General features: G+C 42.1%; 1 protein-coding gene across 1 annotated transcript in view; it reads left to right on the forward strand.

Moving 5' to 3' along the window:
• The window catches only part of LOC124622143 (protein SMG5), a 276,199-nt gene that overhangs the window by 81,225 nt on the left and 178,126 nt on the right, over window positions 1-16,848 (forward strand). Inside the window, exons 6-8 of the mRNA XM_047147775.1 lie at window positions 4,878-5,085; window positions 8,397-8,625; window positions 11,638-11,907. Coding sequence (XP_047003731.1) covers window positions 4,878-5,085; window positions 8,397-8,625; window positions 11,638-11,907 — 707 coding nt within the window. The remainder of the gene's footprint in view (window positions 1-4,877; window positions 5,086-8,396; window positions 8,626-11,637; window positions 11,908-16,848) is intronic.

A 16,848-nucleotide genomic window follows, 5' to 3' on the forward strand; every position in this document is an offset into this window, starting at 1 on the left:
TGTGGAAAACCATCGGGTACGTCCTCAGGTAATGGCTGGTAGTGATTGGGGCACAGTGGTACAGCACACTGTACAGTAAAGATATTGAGCCATAGACACACACACACAAACAATTTGAAAACTCCCGAACTTTTGAACAAAATCTTGGTCAAGCTTGATTTTCTTCTTCAGCGCCTGGTCTCTTTATCCTAAATTCGTCTATCGTTCAGTAATGAATTCTAATTCACCCATAGTGTGGAGTATCATCATGTTTCCTGTTAGCAGCAGATGTATCCTGCTCTAGATATACTGCATATACACTCCTGGAAATTGAAATAAGAACACCGTGAATTCATTGTCCCAGGAAGGGGAAACTTTATTGACACATTCCTGGGGTCAGATACATCACATGATCACACTGACAGAACCACAGGCACATAGACACAGGCAACAGAGCATGCACAACGTCGGCACTAGTACAGTGTATATCCACCTTTCGCAGCAATGCAGGCTGCTATTCTCCCATGGAGACGATCGTAGAGATGCTGGATGTAGTCCTGTGGAACGGCTTGCCATGCCATTTCCACCTGGCGTCTCAGTTGGACCAGCGTTCGTGCTGGACGTGCAGACCGCGTGAGACGACGCTTCATCCAGTCCCAAACATGCTCAATGGGGGACAGATCCGGAGATCTTGCTGGCCAGGGTAGTTGACTTACACCTTCTATAGCACGTTGGGTGGCACGGGATACGTGCGGATGTGCATTGTCCTGTTGGACAGCAAGTTCCCTTGCCGGTCTAGGAATGGTAGAACGATGGGTTCGATGACTGTTTGGATGTACCGTGCACTATTCAGTGTCCCCTCGACGATCACCAGTGGTGTACGGCCAGTGTAGGAGATCGCTCCCCACACCATGATGCCGGGTGTTGGCCCTGTGTGCCTCGGTCGTATGCAGTCCTGATTGTGGCGCTCACCTGCACGGCGCCAAACACGCATACGACCATCATTGGCACCAAGGCAGAAGCGACTCTCATCGCTGAAGACGACACGTCTCCATTCGTCCCTCCATTCACGCCTGTCGCGACACCACTGGAGGCGGGCTGCACGATGTTGGGGCATGAGCGGAAGACGGCCTAACGGTGTGCGGGACCGTAGCCCAGCTTCATGGAGACGGTTGCGAATGGTCCTCGCCGATACCCCAGGAGCAACAGTGTCCCTAATTTGCTGGGAAGTGGCGGTGCGGTCCCCTACGGCACTGCGTAGGATCCTACGGTCTTGGCGTGCATCCGTGCGTCGCTGCGGTCCGGTCCCAGGTCGACGGGCACGTGCACCTCCCGCCGACCACTGGCGACAACATCGATGTACTGTTTAGACCTCACGCCCCACGTGTTGAGCAGTTCGGCGGTACGTCCACCCGGCCTCCCGCATGCCCACTATACGCCCTCACTCAAAGTTCGTCAACTGCACATACGGTTCACGTCCACGCTGTCGCGGCATGCTACCAGTGTTAAAGACTGCGATGGAGCTCCGTATGCCACAGCAAACTGGCTGACACTGACGGCGGCGGTGCACAAATGCTGCGCAGCTAGCGCCATTCGACGGCCAACACCGCGGTTCCTGGTGTGTCCGCTGTGCCGTGCGTGTGATCATTGCTTGTACAGCCCTCTCGCAGTGTCCGGAACAAGTATGGTGGGTCTGACACACCGGTGTCAATGTGTTCTTTTTTCCATTTCCAGGAGTGTAGTTAGATTGCAGATCAGAAGCAGATTTGATTTTCCTATTTCTGTTGTCTTCAGTACTGACTCATTTGAGATCTCATTTGTCAACTTCATTGTTTGTCCATTTTCCTCCGTACGAGACTCAAAACTTTAGAAGCATTTCTTTCATGAAACTTCCCGGCAGATTAAAACTGTGTGCCCGACCGAGACTCGAACTCGGGACCTTTACCTTTCGCGGGCAAGTGCTCTACCAACTGAGCTACCGAAGCACGACTACGCCCGGTACTCACAGCTTTACTTCTGCCAGTACCTCGTCTCCTACCTTCCAAACTTAACAGAAGCTCTCCTGCGAACCTTGCAGAACTAGCACTCCTGAAAGAAAGGATATTGCGGAGACATGGCTTAGCCACAGCCTGGGGGGAGCACTTGCCCGCAAAAGGCAAAGGTCCCGAGTTCAAGTCTCGGTCGGGCACACAGTTTTAATCTGCCAGGAAGTTTCATATCAGCGCACACTCCGCTGCAGAGTGAAAATCTCATTCTGGAAACATTTCTTTCATGTTTACTCTGAGTCTGTGTTTCTGATTTATGTTGAACAAAACTTTGGCAACTGCTACCATAGATGCGGACCCAGCATAGCGCTCATCAGGTGCCTATTCTTGGCAGAATGCAACCTCTGCAGTGGTGTTGCTCAGTATAATGCCCTAGTGCTAGAGGCATCATTTGTACCATTTCATGAACTTTTCGTGCTCATTGGGCTGGTTAGTTTTGAAATCAGTGGATGTTTGAAGACTTTGAGTTTTTAAGGTGGTGGTTGTAGTCGTCATCGTCGGTGGTGATGGTGGTCTTGTGTGTGTGTCGGTGGGGGGGGGTTATTGGTAGTAGCCATTTAGTAGTTTGCTTTGAGATCTGATAGGGTATTTGTAGCAATAAGTACCATTTTTGAAAACAGTCATCATAATAAGACACATGCATGTAACTTTTAAGTATTTTTTTACTTACTTGTGTCATTTTTTGTTCGTGTTGGTTTTTGGTATACAGCACAAAACTCATTTACAATATCATCATAGCTTGAGGTAGGTGGAGCTTGTTCCCTCAGCACAGCTTCTTTTCCCATTTCAGTCTGCACCTTATTTGGTAGCATTCAAGAAAAGTTTTGCAATTAACAAGTATGGTCCGTAAATCTTTGAAGTAGTCAAATTATGCTAGTGCCTCTTTCATGCTCCTGTTTTTTATTTCCATTTATCTCTTTCTTGTTCTCTGGAAGTAGAAGATAATTTTATGTCTGTCAAATATCAGTGGATAAACTTAAAGTGGAGTAAAAAATATTTGTGCATCCAAGATGGAATATTTTACCCTTGTGTATTTATATTTAGCTTAAATTTCATTTATAAATTGACTATTAAAAGTGATTGAAGAATAGTCTTTAAAACTCATAATGTGATGTCATTTTTTGCAGAATTCAACTAATTGTTGACCATTACCTTATTTCCAAAGTTAATTTAATATTGGTAGGGCTGTATGGTGTAAAATATTGGCACTCTACTGGAAGATTTAGTCCAGCAGCATTCATTGATAGACTGAAAGTTGTACATCTCTGTCTTTCCTAGTCTTTTTCTCAGTATGATGTGACCGTTAACATTTAGTATTCCATTTTTGATTTGTATGTTTTATGTGTTATTTGTTATATGAAATGTCTAACTAAATTTACGTTAAAAAAAAAAAAAAAAAAAAAAAAAAAAAAAAAAAAAAAAAAAAAAAAAACACAACACCTTGAATGGCTAGTGATAGAATGTTCATATTCACAGGAGAAGTACATTAGTATGCTCTGCAGAAATAATTAGCATTTGAACCATGTTGGCTCGTGGGTTCAAAGTCATGTCAGTGTTGGGGTGGAACACCAACTACTGGTAAAATGTGCCTGCGGTTCTCGTTGTCACTATAAACCGAAGGTAATGGATCACTGTGACTTGAGCAGACGTACAGGATGTGGTGCAGACACATGTACGAACAATTCAGTCAGATCAGTGAGTTTGAAAGAGTGTGCATTATTGGCATGAAAGAATGTGAGCATTCAACTGGAAAGTTGCTGCTTGTGTGGGACAAAGTGTTACAGCAGTGCAGTGGTTGTGTTCTGAATGACCAGAAAGCCGTAGAACATGACAAGATGGGTCATGTCGCTTCGCCCAGACCGACCCCCTAAAAGATCGACACCTCATCTAAATGGCATTGCAGGACAGATGTGCACCCTCCTCAGCTCTGGCACAACCGTGGAATAGTGCAAAACATTGTACATTATTGGAATGACAGTCCATCGCCTTTTTTTACAGCATGGGTTACGTCCCCTTCTCCACCTACCTTTGACGAATGTTCAGAAACATGCTAGACGGCAGTTATAGAATATCTGTGGGGACAAGAGCAACATCAGATAGTGTTTTTGGACAAATCTAGGTTCTGTGTGTTTGAAAATGATGGCCGCATTTTGGTTTGCCACAGACAGGGGGAGCGGCACCACAGCGGCTGCATTCACACGAGACATACAGTGTCAGTTCAGGACCTTATGGAGTGGGGTGCTGTTGGGTATAATCAAAAATCATAGTTGTAGTGTGTCCAGGATACTGTGACCAGTGTGACCAACGTGAGTGACATCCTGTGACCCACAGCAACACCCTTCCTGCACAACACCCTAGAGCCATTTTTCATCAAGACAATGCACGATCACATGTTACTGCACAAACACATGCCTTCATGGTGTCACAGTATGTCAGCTTTTTGCCTTGGCATGCCAAATCACCAGACTTATCGCTAGTCAATAATGTGTGGGATATGGTGGAACGACGGGTGCAGCGCTTTGACCCAACACCAACCACCACAGATGAACTTTGGCACCAAATGAATGCAGCATGGATGGCTATACCACAGAACGCCATTTGTGCCTTATATGTGTCAACGCCATCATGCATGGGACAAGTCAGTGCCCGTGGTGGCCGCTGTGCCTACTAGGCGACAGGACACGTGCCGAACCGAGGTGACGGAAATGCTAATCATTTCTGCAGACATACTAATGTCCATGTTCTGCGAATATGAACGTCCTGTCTCTAGTCATTCAAGGTGTTCTGTTTCTTCTGAACAAGAGTGTAGATGTGTGTAAGGTATAATAATTTGTGTGCCTTCTCTGGTTTAAGCATAACAAGTGAACAGCCGTTTGATGGTGCTGATGGAAACTTACGTCGAATATTTGATCGCAACTCAAAATGGTTGGAAGCACAAGCAAACTGTATTCCTTCTGGAGAACCATCTTCAAATGATATTGTCCATCAGTTTGTATCCAGATTTCTTCTCCTTGTTGATATTTGGTTCTACAACAAAAGTTCAGTTCCTGACATTCACCAGGTTAGTGTCTCAATTAACTATGAACTATATAATCTTACAGCAATTAGTCAATATCTCTGAACTGATGAAGTAACTCTATGAACTTCCACAAGCACTGTTTCTGTTGCCAGTACAGCTATTGTGTATCATTTTGTTATTGCTGATGGCTTATTCTCTGTTTTATTAAACCTTTTTTACTGTCATCACATGATGCTGTAATTTTTCTATTTCTTTTTGTTTAAGTTAAAGGATGTTGCAAAACATAAATAAAGTACAGTGCTGTATATAAGGGGACTTTAGAAAGAAAGTTAGTTACACATTATTATGGCAGGCCAAATAACTTTTATTGAATGCTGCACTACACTTCAAAGTGACACTGATACATGATACTATTTTTAGAACACAGACACAAAGTCGCTGTATACGGTGGTCAGAACATTTGACCATTCATGTAATTCCTTGACAAAAATCCACTTTTGGTCATGGAGCCGTTCAAGGACCACTGTGCAAATGTCCTCATCATCAGAAAATTTGCAATTGCTGCGAATCAGTTCTTTGATTGTATGAACTTTGTTGTCTTTAGGTTGATGCCAATGGCCTTTCTTCCCAATCAGCATCATCCACATCTGTGCAGCTTTGGTCGAATTGTTGGCAACATTTCACTCCAGCTGGATGTGACATTACATTTGATCCATACATCACCAGAATTTTACAGTGAATATGTGTGTAGTTTAGATGTTTTGGCCACAAGAATCATACTGTCTCGCATACTTCAAACTTGGAGAATGTTTCCAATTACTACACCATTTCACTCCCACACTGTGATGATCTGTTATCTGTACCACAACAGAACTGTGTCTGCAGGAAATCCAGAATATGTTCTGTTTTTGACACTGTGCCACTCTTGTAGCACAATGATGAAGGTGGGGATTAGATGTGTAACTTACTTTTTGAAGCCCCATTTTGTAAATATCATTACAGTGGAAACATTGTAAACACCACTCAGATCCATCAACACATTGCCTTGTATATTTATGAAGTTATCAGATTATGCAGGTTTATAGGAAGTGAACAACATTCTGCTATAGATGAGAAGAAGCTGTAACAGATTGCATTTATCAACTAGGCAGTATCACTTTTGATAGGTCAAAACACATTCTATTGAAATTCTTTTATTATTTCAGTGCAACTCTAAAATTTCCCTTTGAGGCTAACCTAACTATATTTAATTGTGGTCCATTTATAGTGTATAGAGAAGCACTCAGCAAGTTTGTGTACATAACAGTTTTAAATTATGAGATAGCTTTGCTGGCCAACACTCACCTTGAGGAGGCAAGGTATTAAATAATACAACTAGACACATATAAAAGTAAAAGTACATGACACTATTCGGGCTTTTGGAACTATTAATTGCTCCTTTTTTGGACAGAGAGAGGAAAACGCAGGTGAAGGTTCAAAAGGAAGAGCCAGTCACTCTGACCCCTAGGTGAGATGGACCCATTTGTAATGAGGACGAGGGTAGAAAAGAGTTGATTTGATTAGTGAAGGGAGACAAAAACAACAGTGGTCTTAGCTCAATATTGCCTGCACCCAAACTGAGTTGATTGTGTGGTTTCGCCTCCTGTGATTCTGCTAAAGCCAACCAGTACCCTAAGTAACAGGAGACCCTTTTCTACTGCCTTATTGGACATGATTTCCTCCATACTTTATGACCCAAATGTTGTGTGGCTTTTGAATGGCAGCACTTTGCATTGGAGGATTTGGTGTGGTGTGATTTCATCCCTCTGACAACATAGTCTACATTTAGGGCTTATTTCTCGATACCCATCACATGTAGGTGTTTTTTTTAAGTTCCATGGCTAGTCATTAGTCCCACCATGAGTTTAATCTGTCTCCTGGTAAAGTCCGTGATTACAGGACTTGTCTTGATACATGGCATTGGTATCATTAGCTTGCCATATTTTTGCGTTTGGATTATTGTGCAATATTCTACTTGCTGCCTCCTGATCCAGCTACTTAATTTTCATTTTACTAGCTCCTTGGTGAGTATTAGGACAGGTTCTGGTCCAGTGAATGAGATTGTCACACCTGTCTTGGGCAGCCAGTCAGTTTGTCCATTGGCATTAATTCCTGAGTGACCAAGGACGCACAGCATATTTACCTGTTGCTTTCCACTAGTCTCATATGGGCATCATGGAATTCTGCTATGATCTCTGATCTTTTTGCAGTTACTGATAAGAGATTTCAGATATGCTTGGCTGTCTGAATAAATGTAGATGCTACAATTCTTGTAGTACCTATGTAAATTCTTCTCTGCACACACTCTGATAGCAGATATTTCCACCGGGAATACAGTGGTGAGATTACAGAGAGAGATTGCTGTCTCTAGTGTAGGCTCAACTCTGCATGCACTGGACTCGGCGCCTTCCTATATTTTCAAACCGTCAGTAAATGGGACTGTCTCTCCTAAACAGTGTCGTGGTTTGTTCCTTCTGTGCTTCTTTCTTCCAGTTGTTGCACTGAAAGGTTTATTGAAGCAATTAGAAGTTATTGTGTGTTCAGCCAACATTTTCCTGACCATTCCTATATTTACCAGACTCGTTGTGTTGGTGAGAGATTCTGGATATCTTAAACGTATCCAGTTGTGTCCAGTGCAACTGCAATAAATATTATTAAATATTATGTACAGCTGGTGCAGTGGTTAACACAACTGCCTGTAAGCAAGAGATCCCAGGCTCAAATTTTGGTCAGGCACACATTTTCACTCGGCACCACTGACTCCACATAAAGTCCCTATGCAATTGGCATCGTGAGTTTCTTTCCTTTCCTTTCCTTTCCTTTCCTTTCTCCCCCCCCCCCCCCCCCCCTCCCTTTCTCCACCTCCAGTGTTCCTCTGGATGTGTCTGAAAGAACAGACACCACACTCTTTCGTAATATTCTCCATGAATTGGTTAAACTCTGATTGACTTACCGAATCTGAGTATATTTTAAAATGTTAACAGAAAGCTGATAAAAATGTAACAAAATTAAAATGCTGCTCTGATGGGAGATATCACAACACTTCGGACATTTTTCAGCAAGCTCATTGAGGTTTAGACACTCATTGATCCTTATTCTGATGTTGTGTGATATTTGCACTTTGATTATTTTAGGAAAAACATTGGTCTTTTCCTTTATAAGCCCATTTCCTATTTTTTCATTTTGTGAAATGAGGTAGACAAGACATTACATGTGTTCACTGCTAATTACCATATTCATTAAAAATTCTCTGATAAACTTTTGTTAATTTGAGAACAATTGCCATCAATCAGGAAAGTTTGTTTTGCTTTTAGCTATGCCATCAGACGTTGGTGGATCTTCAGGCATGTCTATCTCAGCAGTCTCCTGATGGAGAATCCTGTACGTCTGCAGAGGAAGGGGAGGAAGATGAGAAAAATGAGACACCTGATAAACGCAACAACCCCCGTGAGGACCAACAACAACAGAACCATTTGTCAGAAACCATCATTTTTCAGTTGGTAGCAATGTTGCTGATATGTGTGTCGAGATTGCAAGTGAATGGTAAGCGTGTATTTTGCTCTTAGTATTGTAGTAATAATTGAGATTTAATAGGTAAAACTGAGATTTGATAGGTAAAATAAAAACTTACTGATATAAGCAAGAAATGTAAAGCAACAAATGATATTTTGCACATGTAATGTACATGATGTTGCAAACCATGAACACTCGTTGTAGTGGATTGGTGTTTGAAATCTCAGTTTGTCAGTTCCTTCGGTCTAGATAGTAGAAGAGTAAAATAAGCACATTTAGTATAATACATGTAACATTTTCCTGCACACCTCATTAATCAAACTGAAAGTTCCATTAACTGCTTACATTTTCTGCAAAGTTTATTATTCCTTCTGCAAGATAATTTATGTTACGCTATTCTTAGAACTGTATTTAATTCAGAATTTTCTGTTACTATTTGTAAAATGTTGTAAATGACCAAAGTGGTCAAAGTTCTGAATATGTCATTGGAACCCATATTACCAAGCACAGTTAGATAATAAATTTCAATCCTTTGGGACAAAGATGCTTTTGCCTTTGGTATGTAATAAGTTCTGGTTCTGAAATCTTCAAATTCGGAAATAGCTTATTGCCTCAAGTTGGCTGGCTTATGGACTGCTGCTGCATTCCAGGTTTTTAAAAAATGTTTCATGAATCACAGTAGGAAAGCCTCAAGCACCACAGTATAAATGGAGTGTAAAGGACAAGCCAGCAAAAGCCTGAGTGCCGTTCTGTAACCAGATAGATGAGGTATGTCCACTGTATTGTGGCATAGAAATTAGTATAAAGAATATTAAGAATGTGGAGGATACCTAGCTACAAATAGTAAGTTCCAAACTAGAGTTAACCAATGTTTAAGTATAAACACGATAGGGAAATTTCCAACAGAATCTACATGATTTAACAGTAAAGGAAACAACTCACCAGATAGTAGAAATGTTGAGTCATCGACTGGTGCACAAAGAAGAATGATACCTTTGTTAGCTTTCAGGCATATCTTTTAGAGGAAGGGGAGACTGTCGAGTGGAAGATGTGGGTCTAGTGATCTAGTAGATATTGAGGTTAGGAGGATTATGGAAGCATTAGGTGTGTTGCAAGGATAACCTACGTACACAGTTCAGAATAGCTGGTGCTGGGGGAAGGATCCATGTAGTGCAGGTAGTAAAGCAGCCATTGAACTCAAGCATGTTCACAGGAAGTTGCTCCCTGTTTGTGGGAGGACACAGTGGATCGCAGCAGTAGCCAGCAGTGGTTGCTGGACAATCCATGATGCAGGAGACCATCGACGGCAGTGAGTGATGTGAATAAGAAGACCATTGATCAAATCATCCAAAATGACAGATGTGTGATGACACGGCAGCTTGCTGAAATGACTTGTTTGTCATTGAGTAGTGTGGCATCACTGGTACAGTCACTAGCGTACTGAAAAGTCTGTGTACGTTGGGTGCCTAGATTATTGACAAGAGAAATGAAAACAATGAGGAAAAATGTGTGCGGGGGACTCATGAAGACCTTTACTGAAGAGTGGAAACAGTGTTTTGACAGTGTCATTACCCAGAAGAAACATGGTTGTTTTTGTCTGAACCTGAGAGCAAAACCCTATCCATGGAGTGGCGTAATCCGGGCTCCCCTCGGAAGAAGAAACCAAGACTTTCACGAGGAGCAGGCCGAAAGGTGATGGCCTCCTTCTTCTGGGATCAGTGTGGTGTCATTTTCATTGACTTTTTGGAACCTGGCTTCACAATTAACTGGGACCATTACTATTTGTCACTGGACGAGCTGCAACATGCCATCAAGACCCACAAACCCCAGCTTCAGGGTCAGCTCATCAGACTATCCCATGACAATGCCAAACCCCATACAGCCCTTATGACGCAGGAGAAAATCAGGAAAATGGGTTGGAAAATTTGTTCCTCATCCTCCCTACAGCTCGGACTTGGCTCCATCTGATTTTTACCTCTTTGGTCGTCTGAAGGGTCACCTCTGTGGTAAAACATTTGATAGTGAGAAAGACCTTTTTCTAACCAACAGATCAGTTCATGGAATCAGTAGTAGAAATAAGAATAATCTTCACAGGGATTTAAAGTCACTTACTCTTGTACAAAAAGGTGTGCATTATTCAGGAACACACATTTTCATTAACTTACCAGCAGCCATAAAAAGCTTAACAACCAATGAAATTCAGCTGTTGGCCAACTCCTATTCCATTGATGCATTTCTCAGTAGAACCAACTGATTTTGTGTGTGTGTGTGTTTTAAAAATTTTAAATTGCTTGCATTAACACAATCTTAGTAAATGAGTGTTGTAAAATGATCCTTTCATATAGTCTTCGTTTGAAAAATAAATAAATAAAATAAAAAAAAGATGATCATTCCACTTTGGACCTGTGGAAGGTACAGTAGCTTATTTGTTTTAGTTGTAAATATTTGTCATGTACTATTGTTTTTCTGACATGTTCTACATCCTGGAGGACCACTTCACTTCGGATCAATTGGAATGAAAGTAAATATAATATAATCTAATCTTAACATTATGTTACCATGATAATGGAGGAAATTTTACTGTGAGAGGTTTCACAACTGTATCTATTTTAAGGAAAAATTATTTGTACAGTCTCAGTTGCATTGCAGAGTTACTTGATGATGACTAATTGGTTAACCATATCAAAAGTGTGATGCTAGTGCACTAGAATTTCATTATTGTATAACTTGAGGCTAATTACATGTATGAATAGATTTTTACTGATTACCAGTAATTAACATGCAGATCTAAAGTTTCATGCAAGTGACACTGTGAAGATAAACTTTCCTTACCATTGTATCATATTATATCAGTCGCATCATTTGCGAGAAAGATGCAGGTTAGCTTGTATCGAGCACAAGGTCTTTCACAGTACACTTGCTTGCAGATTCACATTATTATTATTATTATTATTATTATTATTATTACCTATTGGTCATATTATTTATAAAAATACTGAAGCCAGTTTGTATTGAGCATAAAGCCAGAATGCTTGTTTTTAGGTTCACAGACCTTGTGTGGAAACCTGGTGGCATTCACACTGGCTGTATTCTCACAGCTGGTAGAACAGGTAGCGGTTCACATAAAGGAGTCAGTGTTCAGTCTACCACTGGCAATGGCAGGAAATCAGCAGCTACCATCATCACAGGCACAGGAAAATGGAGATGTACAACCTTCCAGCAGAAAGTCTGGATACAGCCGGCATATTGCCAAACTACGACGGCGACGTAGGCGTTTACCTCTGAATTCAGAAGACTCTGACCTTAGTGATGGTAAGAAACAATAGAAACGTGTTATTTCCTGAATAAGCATTGTTTTTGTGTGCTATCACATTTGCAGATGTGAGTTATATTAGTTCTGTCACTGTTTCTTTGTGGTGGAGACTATATCCAGTCATTGTCATTGAGAGACATGCTATCGTGAAGATACTTCAGATTTCTCCAGCCTGGCGGTCCTCAGTGTTTGAAGTATTTTTGTTCTTCAAAACTTGGGATTAATGAAGAATATGCAGATGATGGGTTTCAGTGCGTGTTAGACTACCACATATACAATTAAAGGCTTAATTTTTTGCTTTATTGGGTGCATAGCAAAGCCCCCAGAAAGAACATTTTTGTTTTTTTAACAGTGTTGTGTTTTGAGAATTTTGTGTTTCTTTTCTTCAAGACTAAAAGCTTTGTTCTTGCTTCTATTAATCGTATTGACCTTGTAAATAATCTTATTTCTTTTTCGAAACATTTTTAATTTATTATCTCACTGTTAGTCATTCAGTAAATTTAATAAAAAAACCTCATTGTGGATGACAGGCATACATTCTCAGTAAGTGTTCTTGATATCTTACATATATATACCATGTGGGACTGTGATATACCATGTGGGACTGTGTATGAACATTCAGTTATAAATTCCCTTACACACAGTTCCACCTGGAACTTGATATCAAAGTCAGCTGTTTGTGTCTGTATTACACACATCAAAAAAGTTCTGCATCACTCCAGTTCCCAGAACTCCTGAAGATAGACGTTGATTGTGGATATTGTATCACAGACACAGTCCCCTTGACTGTTCAGAGATGTCGCCTAACCTGCTTTAAGATGTCAACAACCATGCATGAGTAGCGTAGACGGAGGGGGTCTGACAGCTGATCAGTTCCAATCATCCTCTTAGCCACAAACAATCCAGACCTAATAGAGAGCATCAGGACTGATACAGGGATTAGTGATCACAAGGTCATTGTAGCTAGGCTAACGCAAAATAATTTTATTTAAAAAAGTGGATAAAGTTTCACTAGAAGCCTTCCTAAGAGACAGTCTCCATTACTTCCGAACTGACTATGCAAATGTAGACGAGATGTGGCTCAAATTCAAAGATATAGTAGCAACAGCAATTGAGAGATTCATACCTCATAAATTGGTAAGAGATGGAACCGATCCCCCATGGTACACAAAACAGGTCCGAACGCTGTTGCAGAGGCAACGGAAAAAGAATGCGAAGTTCAGAAGAACGCGAAATCCCGAAGATTGGCTAAAATTTACAGACGCGCGAAATTTGGCACGGACTTCAATGCGAGATGCCTTTAATAGGTTCCACAACGAAACATTGTCTCGAAATTTGGTAGAAAATCTGAAGAAATTCTGTTCATATGTAAAGTACACTAGCGGCAAGACGCAGTCAATGCCTTTGCTGCGCAGTGCCGATGGTACTGTTACCGACGACTGTGCCGCTAAAGCGGAGTTATTGAACGCAGTTTTCCTAAATTCCTTCACCAGCGAAGACGAATGGAATATTCCAGAATTTGAAACACGAACAGCTGCTAGCATGAGTTTCTTAGAAATAGATACCTTAGGGGTTGCGAAGCAACTCAAATCGCTTGATACGGGCAAGTCTTCAGGTCCAGATTGTATACCGATTAGGTTCCTTTCAGATTACGCTGATACAATAGCTCCCTACTTAGCAATCATATACAACCGCTCGCTCACAGATAGATCTGTACCTACAGATTGGAAAATTGCGCAGGTCGCACCAGTGTTTAAGAAGGGTAGTAGGAGTAATCCATCGAACTACAGACCTATATAATTGACGTCGGTTTGCAGTAGGGTTTTGGAGCATATACTGTATTCAAACATTATGAATCACCTCAAAGGAAACACTCTATTGATACGTAATCAGCATGGTTTCAGAAAACATTGTTCTTGTGCAACGCAGCTAGCTCTTTATTCGCACCAAGCGAGGTGGCGTAGTGGTTAGACACTGGACTCGCATTCGGGAGGACGACGGTTCAATCCTGCGTCTGGCCATCCTGATTTAGGTTTTCCGTGATTTCCCTAAATCGCTCCAGGCAAATGCCGGGATGGTTCCTTTGAAAGGGCGTGGCCGACTTCCTTCCCCATCCTTCCCTAATCCGATGAGACCGATGACCTCGCTGTCTGGTCTCCTTCCCCAAAACAACCAACCAACCTTTATTCGCACGAAGTAATGGCCTCTATCGACAGGGGATCTCAAGTTGATTCCGTGTTTCTGGATTTCCGGAAGGCTTTTGACACCGTTGCCCACAAACGACTTCTAATCAAGCTGCGGGCCTATGGGGTATCGTCTCAGTTGTGCGACTGGATTCATGATTTCCTGTCAGGAAGATCGCAGTTTGTAGTAATAGACGGCAAATCATTGAGTAAAACTGAAGTGATATCAGGTGTTCCCCGAGAAAGCATCCTGGGATCTCTGCTGTTCCTGATCTATATAAATGACCTGGGTGACAATCTGAGCAGTTCTCTTAGGTTGTTTGCAGATGATGTTGTAATTTACCGTCTAGTAAGGTCATCCGAAGACCAATATCAGTTGCAAAGCGATTTAGAAAAGATTGCTGTATGGTGTGGCAGGTGATCCACATGAGTTCCGAAAGAAATCCGTTGGAATTCGATTACTCGATAAATAGTACAATTCTCAAGGCTGTCAATTCAACTAAATACCTGGGTGTAAAAATTACGAACAACTTCAGTTGGAAAGACCACATAGATAATATTGTGGGGAAGGCGAGCCAAAGGTTGCATTTCATTGGCAGGACACTTAGAAGATGCAACAAGTCCACTAAAGAGACAGCTTACACTAAACTCGTTCGTCCTCTGTTAGAATATTGCTGCGCGGTGTTGGATCCTTACTAGGTGGGATTGACAGAGGACATTGAAAGGGTGCAAAAAAGGGCAGCTCGTTTTGTATTATCACGTAATAGGGGAGAGAGTGTAGCAGATATGATACGCGAGTTGGGATGGAAGTCATTACAGCAAAGACGTTTTTCGTCGCGGCGAGATCTATTTACGAAATTTCAGTCACCAACTTTCTCTTCCGAATGCGAAAATATTTTGTTGAGCCCAACCTACATAGATAGGAATGATCATCAAAATAATATAAGAGAAATCAGAGCTCGAACAGAAAGGTTTAGGTGTTCTTTTTTTCCGTGCGCTGTTCGGGAGTGGAATGGTAGGGAGATAGTATGATTGTGGTTCGATGAACCCTCTGCCAAGCACGTAAATGTGAATTGCAGAGTAATCATGTAGATGTAGATGTAGATTCCACCAGGAAGGAGGTACATGGCTTGCGTTGTCTGCAGTTCAACCATGCCTAGATGGTCAATACTGCGGTTCAATCACGTCTGCGTTGTTACTTTGTGCCTAGAAGGCTCTCAACAAGGGAAGTGTCAAGGTGTTTCGGATTGAACGAAACCACTGTTGTTCGGAGATGGAGGAGATACAGAGCAACAGGAACTGTTAATGACATACCTCACTCAGGCCGCCCAAGGGCTACTATTGCAGTGGATGACCACTACCTACAGATTATGGCTCGGAGGAACCCTGACAGCAACACCACCATGTTGAATAATGTTTTTTGTGCAGCCACAGGACATCATGTTACGACTCAAACTGTGTGCAATTGACTGCATGGTGCGCAACTTCACTCCCTACTGTCATGGCAAGGTCCATTCCATCTTTGCAACCACGCCACCATGCAGTGCAGTACAGGTGGGCAACCTCGTCAGGCTGAACACCTTAGACACACTGTCCAGCGAGTGGAGCAAGATTTAGGTTCCCTGCTGTTTGGGGTGGCATTATGTGGGGCTGACGTATGCCGCTGGTGGTCATGGAAGGTGCCTTAACAGCTGTACAGTACATGAATGCCATCTTCCGACCGATAGTGCAACCATATCGGCAGCATATTGGTGAGGCATTAGTCTTCACGGACGACAATTCGCACCCCCATCATGCACATCTTGTGAATGACCTCCTTCAGGATTACGACATCGCCTGACGAGAGTGGCCAGCATGTTCTCCAGACACGAACTGTATGGAACATGCCTGGGATATATTGAAAAGGGCTGTTTATGGACGACGAGTCCCACCAACCACTGTGAGGGATCTACGCTGAATCTCCGTTGAGGAGTGGGACAATCTGGACCAAGAGTGCCTTGATGAACTTGTAGATAGTATGCCATGATGAATACAAGCATGCAGCAATGCAAGAGGACGTGCCTGCTGGGTATTAGAGGTACTGGTGTGTACAGCAATCTGGACCACCACCTCTGAAGGTCTTGCTGTATGGTGGTACAACATGTAATGTGTGGTTTTCATGAAAATAAAAAGGGCAGAAATGATGTTTCTGTTAATGTCTCTTCCAATTTTCTGTACAGGTTCCGCAACTCTCAGAACCGAGGCGGCGCAAAACTTTTTTTGATTGTGTATTACGATGCACATATCATCACAACTATGTTTCCCATCAGTTGTCTGTCCAGTTTACTAGTCTATATGTATTTCACCATATTCTGTTAGTTACTCTCTACTTTTCATACAGCTCTTGGCGCTCATTAGTTTGATACCGCTGCTGTTTTCTTACCAGTTGTGTTTTGCTGCTTTGTGTGGTTCATTTTGGCAGAATACATTACTACACTGCCCTAAAAAAAGGGTGAGGCATCCAGAAGGAAAGGAGGAAGTGAAATGAAACTCCACGGTTTGAAAGGATTTGTAATGTTGTTGCATTGATTAGAAAATCGACTCAAATTTACAAAGAACTTAGCAGTATGAGCCTATTTATCGGTATGGTATTACACTCCCTGTTGCCTGTATGGGGGCACTGATTCATGTAAGGAAAGGATGTAATAAAGCTGTCTTGTCTCTCCTGATGCAAGCTGTCCCACAGTTGTTGTAACTGGGCATTGATATCCTGGACAC

This window comes from Schistocerca americana, chromosome 7 (genome assembly GCF_021461395.2).
Source record: "Schistocerca americana isolate TAMUIC-IGC-003095 chromosome 7, iqSchAmer2.1, whole genome shotgun sequence".
NCBI classification, from domain to species: Eukaryota; Metazoa; Arthropoda; class Insecta; order Orthoptera; family Acrididae; genus Schistocerca; species Schistocerca americana.